General features: G+C 40.7%; 1 protein-coding gene across 1 annotated transcript; it reads left to right on the top strand.

Annotated features, from left to right (window-relative positions):
• Positions 1-148: 148 nt before the first annotated feature.
• On the top strand, positions 149-14,564 carry jpt1a (Jupiter microtubule associated homolog 1a). The gene is made up of 5 exons (XM_084078965.1): positions 149-365; positions 3,551-3,693; positions 8,705-8,799; positions 10,425-10,458; positions 13,005-14,564. The coding sequence occupies exons 1-5, from the start codon at positions 310-312 to the stop codon at positions 13,151-13,153; spliced, it is 477 nt and encodes a 158-aa protein (XP_083935091.1). The 5' UTR covers positions 149-309; the 3' UTR covers positions 13,154-14,564.
• Positions 14,565-15,089: the final 525 nt, after the last annotated feature.

The following is a 15,089-nucleotide window of genomic DNA, read 5'->3' as shown; positions in this document are numbered from 1 at the left end:
GAGACCCAACGATTCTCCAATCATAATATGTGATTGATCTCAAAGGGTCCAATGGGATGGACGAAACCCCGACATGTAGGCGGGACATTGGCTGGAGGAGAAAAAAAGACGCCTTCAAGTTAGTTTTCACCAACCATTCACCAGACGGCAGAGCAGGTTGATGAATTTTCGGGCGCCACTGGCTACAGCAGACAGCGATGAGGCGGTGAAATATATACTGCTTAAAATTACTAACCGGTGGCAATTATTGTAACTTTAATATCAGATTTTCTAAATCGTTTTACAAGCCCTCTGTGCAAACAAAAAAAAATGACTACGACAACGATCTATCAAGGGATGGAGCCCGGTGCCAAAAACAGTAGCAGGTAAATCACGTCAATAACGGGTTAGTTCGCCACCCTGTTATATCTGGACAAAAAGAAAAGCACATTTTCAGTTACAAAAAGCGGCGACACGTTTTTATTGAAAACATGTATTTTTTTGTTGTTGCTATATGCACGATCTTGCGACAAAGTAACGGTGAGCCTTGAAGCTATTATAATCCTCATTATCATCGGTATAGATAGTTTTAACTTGATATTAAAATAACGCATTTGTTGTTAAACCTAGATCATGTGATCGGCGTTTCGAGGGCATTATGATCTAACGTTATAACGTGGTCAAAGAAAGACCACTATCAACCACACCTTAGAATGGAGTGGATGGATGCTTATTCTAACGCTAGGCTAGCAGGGTTGCCAGGTCCGCTTATTTATAAGCGAATTTGGGCTTGTTTTTCTGTAAAGTCGCTTGAAAATATCGGTGGTTGCGGTTTTTTGGGGAGCTTGTGCAGTTGCTGATTTGGCTGACTTATTCCTAAAGTGTAGGTGCTTATTTTGGGCTTGTTTCCTAAATGTTTAAAACAAAAAAAACAATCATGTGAAGGATCCCCCCAAATGAATATATATTTGTCCACGGACCCCCATCTGAGAAAAAATGTGTGCCAGCAGGGACCCCCTTCCAGATTTGTGTTGTTGAAATGTTTATTCACAATTTTATTTAAAATTAGCCCATCTACAAGCTCAGAGCATGTAGATCTGCTATTTTCAAATAGCCGATTATATGGTTTAAATAGGTTTAAAGTGCTCATGTCATGTGGCCTATAATAGTCGCTTCTTTTGGGCTTGTTTTTCATAGACGTGGTTGCTTATTTCTCTCTCAGAAGCTGGCAACACTGCTAGCTAGCAGCATCAGCAGCAGTGTCTTGCCTTCCTTTGTGGAGGGATAAGACGTGTGTGTGTGTGTGTAGCTGCTAGCTCGAACTCCATTGGTACCCAGTTTAAACAATAATCATCATGATATGGCCAGAGATTGTGTGATCTTACATACACTTGTGTCCAAACTATTGTTATTCTTTCCTTTTATCATTTGAGGAATTAGATTTCCACTATATCTCCATGATCCGCCGTTATAGAAAGCATGATGATGATGAGACACTTGAGGTTGGGCTGTAATGCTGCCAGCCAGGCAGCATGAGCTGAGTTTATGGCTGGGTGGGGTCCATGCATGGTGGGGGTCCCCCCACGTTTTCAAACAGTGGTCGAAATAAACAGTCGCGTTTACTGGACAGCCTTTTTTGATAACGTATGGTCCAGATCCACCTGCTCCAGATCTGTCTTTTTGGTGATGGTGTATCCGCTTGAACTGTCTGGGCCTCGTCTTAACCGTTGGCGTGGTGTGGCCACACCTGACTACGGTATAGGGAGGGATGCCATGCCAGGAGGAGAGCTAGCCATGGGAGAGTCACGTAGGCCTAATAGCCCAGTGATTCTTTAACTTTTTCATGTCAATGATGTGTATTTGGCTGTGGACCCCCATCTCAAAATATTTTTGTTTCAGGGACCCCCAGAAGCAAAGACTTGAGTTACAAATGTTTGCTTTAAAAATATATATATTCAAAGATTTGCACACAGTTTCACGATAAAATAAATAAATAGCAGATTTACAAGCTCATAGAGTGCAGCGCTTGTAGTAGATGTGCTATTTTTGAATAGCCAAAGTATAAAATATGGATAAAGGGGTTGAAATGATTGTGACTCTTTATTAACAGATTTTGCTGGGGACCCCCTGGTACCCCCAAAGAACCCCTGGGGGTCCCCGGACCCCACTTTGAGAACCAATGCTATAGCCTACCTATGATACAATGACAGATATTCTTCTGAATATTTGAATATGTCAAGTTAAGTCAATTTGATTTATAAAGCACATGTAAAAACAACCAGGGTTGACCAAAGTATTGGACAGCATATAGCAACAGAAAATATACAAGAGAAAACAACACTGTTACACAAAATGTAGGCTATACAACAACACATAATACAAAATCACATTATAGGCGGAGAACAATGAAGGAGAGCATGGAAGTTTTTAAAACACAAGATCTTTTTAAAACACAAGAACTCAGTTGAAATAGAACGATTTAATTACATCTAATGTTAATAATGATGAATCACGTGTTCTGTGCGACTCATTTTCTGTTGATATTTAAACATCATCATATTAAGAGAGGGTATAATGAGAATAATTGATATGCTAACTTAAATGAAAAATGGTCAAATGTGTGTTCACTACAAGCTAGTGTAGCCTACATAGGAGACAAAGTTATGCTGCTAATATTAGAATGTCTGACAACAATAACATGTCAGGAAAATTTAAATGCACAACTGTTCAAATATGTCATCAATCGAGGACCGAGGTAGATGTAGTGTCTAGCCTTCACATTACTTGATGGAGAGCTTACTTCTTACTAAGTGTTATATTAGACCGTAACGGTACAGCCACACTAGGTTTAGCCCAGTGGTTCTCAATCTTTTTCATGTCAAGGACGCCCAAATTGACACTAATTAGCCCGCGGACCCCCATTTTAAAAGATATGCCAGGGACCCCCATAAGAGAAGATTTTTACGGCTCCAGCAGTGATTTTCAACCGTTTTAATTTCAAGGACCCACGGTTTGACACGCATGAGGGCTACGGACCCCCATTCAATGGCATTTCTATCCCCAATTTATACTGTAAAATCAATGTTAATTTAACTCTGAGAGTGTACACTTGGTTCCGAACTATCTATCATTTAGCTGGGGACCCCCTGGAACTCCCTCAAGGACCCCTGGTAGTCCCCAGACCCTACTTTGAGAACCAATGGTATAGCCTATATGCCAACTGGTTAGTTAATAAGCTGCTGCTGCCCCCTAGTGTGAACTTACCTTAAGAACATCTGGTGCAACTCTACCCAGGTATACACAGTATAAATGCATATTCCTGTACAACATCATTCAGTCCTCTGTCTATCCAGGAGTTGAGAAAGTTAATGTTTCTGAACAGAAAGAGAACTGGTAGCAACTAACTTGATAAGCAAGTACAAAAGGGTGTGAAATACAAGTGTCTGAAAAATATTCCCCCCCAATGAACATACAGCAGAAGTCACCTGTCCTAACACCAAAGTACATACACTTCTGAGATTATAATGATAAACAAAATTTGAATCGATACAATTTTCCTTTGTTCTCTCAGGATTCTGCGTCCTCCGGGAGGTGCCTCTAACATCTCTTTTGGCACAGACGAGGAGAAGCCCCCCATCCGAAAAGACAAGATGGCATCCAGTGTCTTTGCTGAGGATGAAGACCTTTACGCTCATCGAAGGAACAACCCACCTGGTACAGCCTGCTTCATCCCAGACAGCATGACCTAGTCCTAGGCCTTCACATATTTATGTGAATTACAATTTAACATTGTGCTTTAAGGCAGTGGTTGTCAAATGATGTGCCCACTAATGTAATACATACAACTCTATAAAAAGTATAATATTTTTTAAATTTACTGTATCAGTACTTTGTGGGCACTGGGCACTCGTTTCCCAATACAGAGGGACGTTCTATACCCTAAAGAATATTTAAACCACTTTACACCACATGTAACTATAGGTGATTTTTTTTAATTAATCATATTATTTACATTATATATTTACACAAAAAAAAAAAAAATAGAAGATCCCACTACACGATGTGTTGCTTGTAAAAACAATTGTGAAAGTATAAAATAGGGCTTAATCAAAATAAACATTTACAGACTGTCATAGTGTGTTATAAAGGCTATTTTGCATGTTTATGAATACAGTACACATGTGCCTTGATATTTGGCTCGTCCATAGGTGTGCCTTGGGCACAAAAAGTTTGAAAACCACTGCTTTAAGGTATGTGTAGGCTGTACTTACTTGACAAAATTGATCAAATGTTTTCTGTAGTTTACCTGCTGATTGCAAAAGGTTTTGAGGGTATGAGTTGTCTCTATTTGTTAGGCATGCAAACTTGTGACCTTTCGGAAGTTCTCAGTTTTTAATCAGAAATAGATACGTGAATCGTGCAGATCCAATGAGAATTTGTTTCTTAGTCTAAAGGGCTTTTCTACGGAGCCCGGGAGAGGCTGTTACACGCCTGCGCTCTCGCTTGGATCAGCGGGATCGCACTGCGCTTCTCATGTGGATAGACAGACAATCACTTGGTGCACGAGATTAGCTCTGGTCCAGAGTGTTAGCGAGTTATAACACAAGATCAAACTCTGCTGTTTTTGTCACAGTTTTTCTGTAATGTTGTATATAGTACCTTTCATTGAAAGGATAACCCCTTGAGATGTATCATCTCGTTTTCAAGGGGGTCCTCATCACAAATATACAAAGAGTAGACAGAACATTGCAACAAATACATCCATGCTTACATAAACAAGGACAACTTAACAAAAACAAAGGCTCTCCTGTAACTGGCCGCTCCCACGCTGCCTGATCCCCCCCAAAATAACAGACTTCATCCATTATTATACCCATATAAAGCTAAATGAACAAAAACTAAAACTACAGTCCATTATATACAGTACATGCACATGCAGTAACAAGCATTAAGATGCCCATACGAATACACAGAATACAAACATGCACATGCACCTTTGAAATGTAATTACAGTGCATTCCATAATATGATTCACAGGTTATTCACAGATTATAGAAGACAGAGTAAACAACCAGAGGTAATTAGAAGCAGGAGAATGAATGTGGGTTGTGTTAACTTGCTTGTTTAGATGGAGGAGAGGCTGATGTGTGTCCCCACACACGCACTGAACGTACAGTAGGTCACATGTCAAAAGACCATCGTTCACTGCTTTGGCATTGTGACTGTCAGGCAAAACTGCCCCTGGCCCACAGAAATGCCATGCTCAAACGTTTTTTTTTCTGCTAGTCAGCTGGTTGATGGTCTGCCATGCCTTACGGCTGGAGTTGGTGAAATCAACTGACTCAACGACCTCTGTCCATCTGTCCTTACTGGTGGCGTCCATCTTTTGGAGAAGTGCCGTTATGCAGCAGTCAAATAATTTGATGGTTCTTAATCTTCACCATCCCTGTGCAGTTGTTGTTGATTAGTCAAATACATACTCACAAATACTGATGACAGCACTTCATCAAGTTTCATGTTCGGTACACATTCAGTATACTTATAGGACTGATATTTCAGTTATTTGTTTTTCTAGCTGGAGAAGTCGTCAAATGATTTGTGGTTTGTCATGAAGTGTCTTTCCAAGTTCCATTTCCTCACCATTGTTGCATAGTCGTTGCTGATGAGACAAACACATTTCTCATTCCACATGACGAAAAAATTATGAATTGTACTACAGCTGTACATCTTACTGTATGTGCCACGGCGTCAGTTCCAAAACTCATTCTACTGCTGTCTCGTCTCATGTGGTTGAAATGTAGTAAGTAACCTTGTGCTAAGCAAGTGACACACCTGGACCACTGATGAGGGCTTTTCAGACGGGGAGCGACACAGCGCCTGGGTTCTCGCTTGGATCCGCGGGGTCCAGGGGTCATCAATATGTCCGTACACGGACAAATGTGTCCGTGGCAAAGACTTGGTGTTGTCCGTGGCAAATTTTTGATTTACACTCCATTATAATGTTCTTATTTTGATCATAAGACCCGTTTACTGAATGTCAAGTCTCCAGGTTTTCTTCAGAATATGTATGACTTTGATTTACTATGACACTATACAGTAAATTACACATTAGGAGTCCTACTAGTGGTTCTCAAATGTTTTATTTGCAAGAACCACCATAACTCCGAGAGTGTACAAATGGAACCAAATGGACCCGTAAGAGTCCATTTGGTTCCATTTGTGGTTCCATTAGTCACAGACCTGTTATATGGTCATTCACGGCTAGTTCTTTATGTGTTTCTGGTAATATTGTTGTTCACTCATTTTGTATGTCTGTGGCAAAAAAATAATTTTGACAAAAATGTCCACCACAAGACAGCATGGTGATGACCCCTGGCGGAGTCGCACTGCGCCTCTCATGTGATCTTACAGACAGACAATCACTCCACGAGTAAATGCCAGGCAGGCGATCTATGCCTGCTTCAGCTGTGTCAAAACATTGTCCTGCACGCACGTCGCATAAAACCTGACCACACAATCCAGCTCTTGTTGTGGGCGGGCGACAGTTTCACGGGAGTGTGCCCGCTTGTCACTCCACCTGTCAGATTCCCTGCCTAACCACTTGCCTCTGATTGAAAATGAGATACTAGGTGTGTCAGGTGCTTTCCATGAGAAAAGCTCCATATGCTGCCAGGGTCATTCCTGTGTCAATTCATGCTGCACCTCTCCCTGATTTCAGTGGCGTTCACAGACATTTTGAGGGACAGGTGCTCAAGTAAAAAAAAAGGGCACCTTGCGCGGTGCGCGGAACCCCCTAGGGGTCCCGGACCCCCTGTTGAAGACCCCTGCTGTAAACTGGAAAAAAAAACTTTTTTTTCTTTTTTTCAAAAGGGCACTTCTGGTCAAGAGGGCAAAGGGCAGGTGCTCTAGCACCACCTAAAGTCTATCTGTGGACGTCCCTGCCTGATATGATTCGCTGGGGTCCACTTCAAACCAACCTGAGCATGATTGGACATCCAATCCATTCATGACATGAATGGATGCTTTTGTCTGGGTTTTCAAATTACTCGATGATCAACCAAAAAGACCCTCTGCATCAGCCAGTCGGTCTTAATAACGTGATTGCCCACTCCTTCTCTAGAACAGGTTGTTGACTGACTGTTTGTTTGAAGCCCCCGTCCATTTGGCTGTTTTTTAACAACTTTTTCCTTGCCAATGTCTATCACAAAGTTATACCCATGTGATTTTGACACAACCCCCCCCCTCTCTCTCTCTCTCGGCCAGGTTATTGCATGAGTGAAATAGGCTCTCCCTCCCTCTCTCTTTTGCGCTGATCAAGCTCCCGCCTCGCTATGTCCGTAATTAATTTGTGACGTCGGGGATCTCCATATATGAGCATGAGCATGTGATTTGAAACTTGAATCCCAACAACGTCATGTGAATTTCCCAGAGTACAGTGCCAAAGAAATGTCTTCCTTTTGACCATTGTGACTAAACCGGCGGCCGCGGGATATGTACTGAAACTGAATTACCCCCACGGGATTAAAGAAGGTCCGTCTAAAGACATCTGCAAATTTTATGGGCTAAATGTCTGACGAATGATCATGGCCTTTCCTGTTCCTAAATCCTGTGGGCAATACTCCACAGGGTGTAGTGACATGGTTGTTCTGACTCTGGATTTAATTATAAACTTTACATTACGAACTGTTCTCATACAGTTTCCATGTTGTTGCATTGTATGTAAACGGACTACATACATAGATATCCATCGTTGATAAAACTAGTATTGTATAAACACATGGGTAAATACCAAGTCAAATTGCATATGCGAGCAGCAATATTGGTGTGCAGATTTTTATTCCTGTAAACTGTTGATCCATAAAACTAGAATTGTTCATCAGACCTGATTGACAACTTTGAGTGAGAGTTCGCAACCTCAGTTTGACTCCCACTGAGATTCTTTTGTGTGGGGTTGTATTTGTGTGTGTGTGTGGGGGGGGGGGTGGAGTGTGGGGGGGGGGGATTGTGCACATGAACGAAACAAAACTTTCCATGACACGCTCGCTAATCACTGGACTCTCAGGGCGCTCCTCCCACTGAGATTCTTGACACCTGGCCAAGAAGAAACCACATTGAACCTCAAAGAGAAACTGTAAAGCTGTAAACCAAAACACATTTAGAGAAGCAACACAGCAACTTTCAGGTCACCTGAGGGCACTTTACAGTCATTGTAAAAAGTAGCCAATACATAATAAAAAAAAAAAGCTTACAGAAAACACAATAAACAGAAGAGTGTGTAAAGAAATCTAAAATGTAAAAGACTTCATCTAAACAAAGAACAGACATCTTTATTGAATTTGCCTCAAGATCTTCAACATTTTTTGTAAGGGTACTTCTGTGGCCTACTGGCAGTATGCACAAGTAATTTAGCCTCGACTGGTCCAGCAGTTTGCGAGATTAGCCACAGACACACAGCTAGACAGACAGACATACAGACCCTCTTCTAGACACCTGGCCTCTGAGGAGCCACGTCATAATTAACATTTAAAAAAGAACATTCTAATCAATTATGTAAACCATGAAAAGCAATTCCCTCAAGGTGTTCCTGAGACATCCCGTTCACAAAGTTGGGATGGATGGACTTATAGATACGGACGGGCCGACAACCTGAACATAATAAACCTTATAACTTTCAATGGTGTTAAACCGTCCCTTATCTAGTATACATGTTTCCTCATTCTTGCAGGTGGCAAGGCTGTAGGCGTCCTGGTTGGTGAGTCCTCTGCTCCTCCGAGGAGAGGAAACCAGTCCTCCAACCACCCAGCAGAGGACCATGTGATGGTGAGATAAATGGCTCAGTTGGTTTCATTTTACGTGAAACGGTGTAACCACTTAAACCCCATATGGTTGACCTCTGTCCCCAAGGACTAATAAATAACGAAACACTAGGGACACGTGTGACTTATTTTGTTGTTGCTGTTAAGCTTCCCTTGAATTACCTTCATGCCTTAAAAAAAAGGGATAGGGCAGTGATGTAATTTACTGTGAATAGCTACAGAACCCATTGTCGGCCTATGTTATGTCGACAGAATCAAGTTCCAGCTATCTAAAGGTGTTCAGAGTTGTTTTTATCCAATCAGGAGAGAGAACTCATACAGGACAAATCTCAAACTGGAACACTATAACATTTATTTTATTTTATTTACTTTGTGGAGTTCTCTCTCTCCTATTTGGATAAAAATTGGTATCCTGACCTGAAAGTGTATTATCTTTTCAAAAAAGAGCTGGAAAGATGGGGAGACCCCTGTTACTATATTTTTTTGTACCATTCATATGTTGTATTGTTGCCTGTATAGATGTTGAATATCTACATGGACCACAATGGAAACCAGCCTTTGGCTTTTTTGTGATGAATCCATTTGGCTTTTGTATCGTACTGCTGTATTTTTAAATTGACAATAAAATATTGAATCCATCGAGCAATCAATCAAAAAACGTAACAAATATAAAGCAATGATTACTATCGGAACATAGAGCTTTAACTATATATATATATATCTATATATACAATTTGAATCCTGCGCCATGTCGGTTGTCTGTATGTATGTATGTAGCCAGTGTGACGTCATATGACATCACGGTCGTGACATCACGATGAGACACGCCAGTGTGACGTAATCTCACGACAGCATGACATCACATCCTACCTATAAATAGGTAGGATGCACCAGTTCGACGGCTTCCATCCTCAACACAACCCACGCCGACGACCCTTTACACAAATAAACTGCTAACTTCATCTCCTGCGATTTCAACTATCTTTTCACATTGTACACCACTGCACACTCCCCACAGGTCTGCCATACCAGGTCTGAGTAATCACAAAGTGGGTTTTGGTCATTGGAGAGGTGATGCACGTCACCTCTTTCTGAAGTGGGTACTTTCAAGCTGCCGTGGATTTAGGAGAGCACAAAACTCTCTCTCACACTGTGAGGTGCCTGTAAGGTGGCACTGCAAAGTGAACGACGCGTCACGCTAGACGTTCGGGCCGCATAGCGGCCCGAACTTCTAGTGTATGTATATATATATATATATATATATATATATATATATATATATATATATATATATATATATATATATATATATATATATATATATATATATATATATACATATATATATATATACATATATATATATATATATATATATATACATATATATATATATACATATATATATATATACATATATATATATATATATATACATATATATATATATATATATACATATATATATATATATATACACACACACACACACACACACACACACACACACACACACACACACACACACACACACACACACACACACACACACTATTCTACTGATATTTCACTTTGCTTTCCTCTCACGATATTCTGATTGTCATCTCTTTTTTTTTTACATTCCTTTAGGATGCAAATGGTGATGCCGGGGATGTTGGTATTGGTAAGTATTTTTATGGCATGAATCTGTAGGAGGCTAGTAGCTATCTATTGGGACGGGGGGGTTCTCCGGAGCTTATCTTGCAAACCGTGAACCGATCAGTGCTAAAAGTCAACCTTGAACCGCCATGCATTTATTTTCATGTATGTTTTATATTCTTTTGAAATATTTAACTTGAATTATTTTATCATTAAATAAATGAGGCTCGAATCATACTTGTGTCTGGTGCTATGACTATTCAGTACAATCAATTCAATTTGCACAGTCTGATAGGGTGGGTAATCACAATTTTACCTTTTTCAGGTTGTGTGACATGTAATGATCCTATAGGATTGACAACAACATGCACTGTGAAAGCAAGCACCTTAGGCAGGGCTGGCTGGTATCAATGGGCTAGTGGGGCTAAGCCCCCCCTATCTTATGGAATAAAGATGAGAAATTATTATTAAAATGTTTTAGAAGAGATTATTTTATATGCTGGTGGAACCTGGAGCAGCAACAGCATCAAATAGTTACAAGAAAAACACAAAATATATCAAAATGGTCTGATTTCTTTTAGCCCAAATCAGCTTCCATTGGCTTTCATTGAGTTGAGTGATTGACAGCTGACATGACACGCCTGCTTGATTTACTCACCATTGGGGCTAATATATTTTAGGCCATTATCTCTGGAATGGAAGGTCCAATCTGCTCAGTTCAAACCTTGTTAGATGCGTGACTTTGAGGACATTAAGCACATAACGACACATGTATGGGGTTTTTGGGCCTAAATATATGGTAATTGTTCGGGCCGGCCCAGTTAGGGCCGGGCCTTAATTTTCAGGCCCGTTGAGAACTCTTAGACAGACAGACTGTGTGTGTGTGTGTGTGTGTGTGTGTGTGTGTGTGTGTGTGTGTGTGTGTGTGTGTGTGTGTGTGTGTGTGTGAGAGTGAGAGACAGACACGGAGGGAGAGGCTGTGTGTGTGTGTGTGTAGCTTTAAAAGCAGTGATAAGGAACATGGGAAGAGGTCTACTGTAGGAGGAGATGAGTTTCAGTTTATACATACCACTTGCTGCTATGTTTTAAGCAGACTTAAATAACCTTTTAATTAATTGTCTGGTTCTGGTCTTATCTTGCTTATAAAGTGCATGCTATTCTTGTGTGACTCTCAACACAGGATTTGGTCATTCCAGGCTTAAATTATTAGTATTGCCACCACCACCAATAATCATGATATAAGAGAAGCTTTCTGCACTTACAAACAACGTTCACTGGAGCAGTGGAACCTCTGTTTTGTTGTGGGTACTTGTGTTGTTGTGGAGCATTTCCTATAACAAAGTATAGATAACTTACAGTAGTGTCATTGCTGTAACTTGCTACTTTGAATGTGATGCTGTTGCTGCAGGGGGAACTGTGAGTATGATATAGGGTGCGTTCGAAAATTACGCACCGGAGCACACTCGCCTATTAGTTTGTATTGGCCAGTGCGCTCAGTGCTGTATTTTCTTATAACCCCCCCCCCCCACACCCAAAATCACCACCAGCCGCTAGAGGCCTATTCATACTCGACGTAAGACCCTTAAGTAAGCATAAGGAACGGAGGGGGAGACCAAAAAGGGGATGGGGGATGGGGGGTTTGTCCGTCGATTATGTCATCCGTCAGGTTGAGCTCTGAGCTGAACCTGACATACCTGACGTACGTTCACTGCTTCCCTCTGGAGGATGAATAGCCTCTTGGCCCTAATCACGCATAAGAAACGTGTCAAACTATGAATGCACTGACGTAAAGAACGTACCAGTTCCTCACCCCCGACGTACGTCAATCCCCATCTCCGTCTAGTATGTACACTAAGGTCCTTGGTTGGGCGGTTGCATCCAGTTTGTGCATGCCTCAAACATCCCCGGGGGAAGTATCCTCTCTCTGAGGATTTTATTGCCTTGTTGTTGTATGGTACACATATAGACTTGCCTTGACTAATACTTTTTTTTGTTTTACAACCACCACACCCAGTGGAGTGGGTGTATTCTAATTGCTGGCGTCTGTCTGTTTGTCTGTCATAGTGATCAGACTTTTTCTTTTTTTGTAAGATGTATTTTTGGGCGCTTTTTATGCCTTTATTATGGATAGGACAGTAGGCTGACAGGAAATGGGGAGAGAGTGATGGGGAGTGACATGCAGCAAAGGCCGTCGGGATCGGGACTCGAACCCGCGACGCGCTGTCAGGCTACAGTGTAGGTGCCTGGACCGCTACGCCAGCGCTCCGGGCCGAGAACTTGACAGATAAGTTGGGTTTAGGGGTGAGGAACTGCACTTCCTATTAAATTGTATTTTTTATCAGTCAAAGGTCAAGATCACAGTGCAATATCAAAGTTTTGTCCTCTGCTTTTATACTTAACGCCTAATTTATACTTGGTTAGCTGAAAATAACTGATCTACAAGATCTACTGCGACACTGCGTTGTAAATTATAGATCGGCTATTTTCAATGTGAGACACAACCAGGTATAAATCAGGTTTTAGCATGTGGCACTGGTTTAACGTGTGTTTCTCCTCCTACATGGTGTTCAGACAACAGCGCCGAGCCTGAGAACGTTCCCGTTCCAGAACAAAAGGAGGAGGTCAGTCAGGGCACCCCTGCTGAGCAACCTGCCACAGGTCTTCTTCCCTCAGGCCGTAGGAACCCACCCGGTGGCAAGTCCAGTCTCATTCTGGGCTGAATGCTGGCTAACCATGCCTACTTAACAGTACTTCTCTGAACTCATCAATTTCTTTCCACTTTTTTTGATAAGAAGGACCCGTCATTCTGTACGTCGCCCTGGAATCCTATCTTGAACCCGACCTACACCCATCTCTCCACCCTGTGCCGGATTGCATTGCTTTGATACCTTCTTTTTTTAATGTTTTCTAAGCTTTTTGACCGAAGCACTTTATGTATTTGATTCAGAGCCTCTGCCTGTCCCACCGCGTCTGCAGTGCATCAGATCTGCTGGGGAGGCTGCGAGGTTCCTGTTTTTTCTCTCACAACTGCCCCCCAAATCAATCTTTTCTTAACATTGTTATAATGGCACAAAGATCTCATTGATGCGTGACCACTCTCTAAGAATGCAAAGGAAAATGGATACGAAGTGAGTCGTCCCTTTTGCGCCGTGTTCAGTTATGGCCAAGTCTGCATGCATGTCTGGTCTGTAATGTATGAATGTGAGCAGGAGAAAAAAAAAGGATTTTTATTTTATTTTATTTAAGCTGGTTATGCTGGACTAAATAATGACTTTTTAAATTGTTGGATACAAGTGTTATTGTTGCATGAAGTTGGAACATTTCTCTTGATTACAGTATACTTATTGTACACATAGAAGAGCCAAATTAATTAGTCAGTACACTGAAGGATAACAAACTCAAAGTATGTTCTCAGATGAATAATTAAAGCAGAATTGGAATTAACCATTTTGTATTGTATCAGTTGCCCTTAGAATATGGTAATCCCAATCATGAATGCAATGTGTTTTTTATAAGTAAAAATTTACTCAAGAACAAAAGTGTGCCTGTTTGTGTGTTAGGCTACATCAAATGGGGTTGGGTTTCTCACAAACTCTTGTTCTGGTGCAAGTAAATCGACTGCTATTCGTCATGCGAAGTATAATAGGGTTTAATTGGTTAAATGTTTTTGGTGCCATGTTGTTTCTGACAGACCCAGCCCAGATTTGACAAGTGACCTTATGACAGCTCAGCCTATGCCTATGTTTTTCATCCATGCATTCACGTTGTATGTACTTATGTTCCTGTTAAGTGGAAATATATACTGTATCTAAAAGGCACATTCTTTTGTACATTGTGTTATGCAAGGATTCCAGTCTAGAGTTCATTATCTTTCTCACCTTTGTCTTGGTGTCGCAGGTCTGATGCCATGTCAGACAGCTGTCATGCAAAATCACAGGTCAGTCTATTGTAAGAACCACCGGTACATGAAATGAAAACTCTAGGGTTAGTTACGCAGGAGGGTGTTTGAAGGATCATAAAATGTCAGTTTTCGTGGTACATTGACTTGATGCTGGATGTAAGTCACAGTACAAAATTGAATCCCAAGAATCTGTGCAAATTAAAATGAGTATTAAAAGTCATTTTCATGGACCATTGTTGTAGCTTTTTTTTTTTTACTGTGATCATTTGGCAGAGAAAAATATTACATATGATATATATTCTCTAGACTAGAAACTATTGCTATTCACATGAACGTATCAGTGTATTTTATTTTGAAAACTTATCTGAGCAAGTGGGCATACACCGTAAACATTATTTGTGGTTATTTTTTTCATATTTTATTAACAGACTTTAGAAGACAAAATAATATTACACAAACATACAGTGCAGTGCAGTGCATACACATGCATATACAATATAAAGAAAATATCTAGCCTAAGGAAAAGTGTTTTTTTTATTCCATAACTACAAAATATTTTCCCAGTTTTCATTACAACCGACCTCATCAATCTGAAGATACATTTTTATTCTAATTTTTATTCTAAACTTTAAAGCGGTACTATAGCTTTTTTTTATTAATAAAATGTAATTTTGTTCCATCTGTATGGTAGAGTATGTTAATACAACATAACTTATACAATTGGTTTGGTTGTATTTAGTCTCTCTGCTCTTCTA

This window comes from Gymnoscopelus microlampas (assembly GCF_963454915.1).
Source record: "Gymnoscopelus microlampas genome assembly, chromosome: 2".
NCBI lineage: Eukaryota > Metazoa > Chordata > Actinopteri > Myctophiformes > Myctophidae > Gymnoscopelus > Gymnoscopelus microlampas.
This window is presented reverse-complemented; position numbering and strand designations above follow the sequence as displayed.

Excerpts from the sequence above, each read along its gene's own strand:
- jpt1a (XM_084078965.1), top strand. The coding sequence starts at position 310 with ATGACTACGACAACGATCTATCAAGGGATGGAGCCCGGTGCCAAAAAC. Across the intron at positions 3,694-8,704 it reads TCGAAGGAACAACCCACCTG|GTGGCAAGGCTGTAGGCGTC; the intron begins GTACAGCCTGCT and ends TCATTCTTGCAG. Across the intron at positions 8,800-10,424 it reads CAGCAGAGGACCATGTGATG|GATGCAAATGGTGATGCCGG; the intron begins GTGAGATAAATG and ends ACATTCCTTTAG.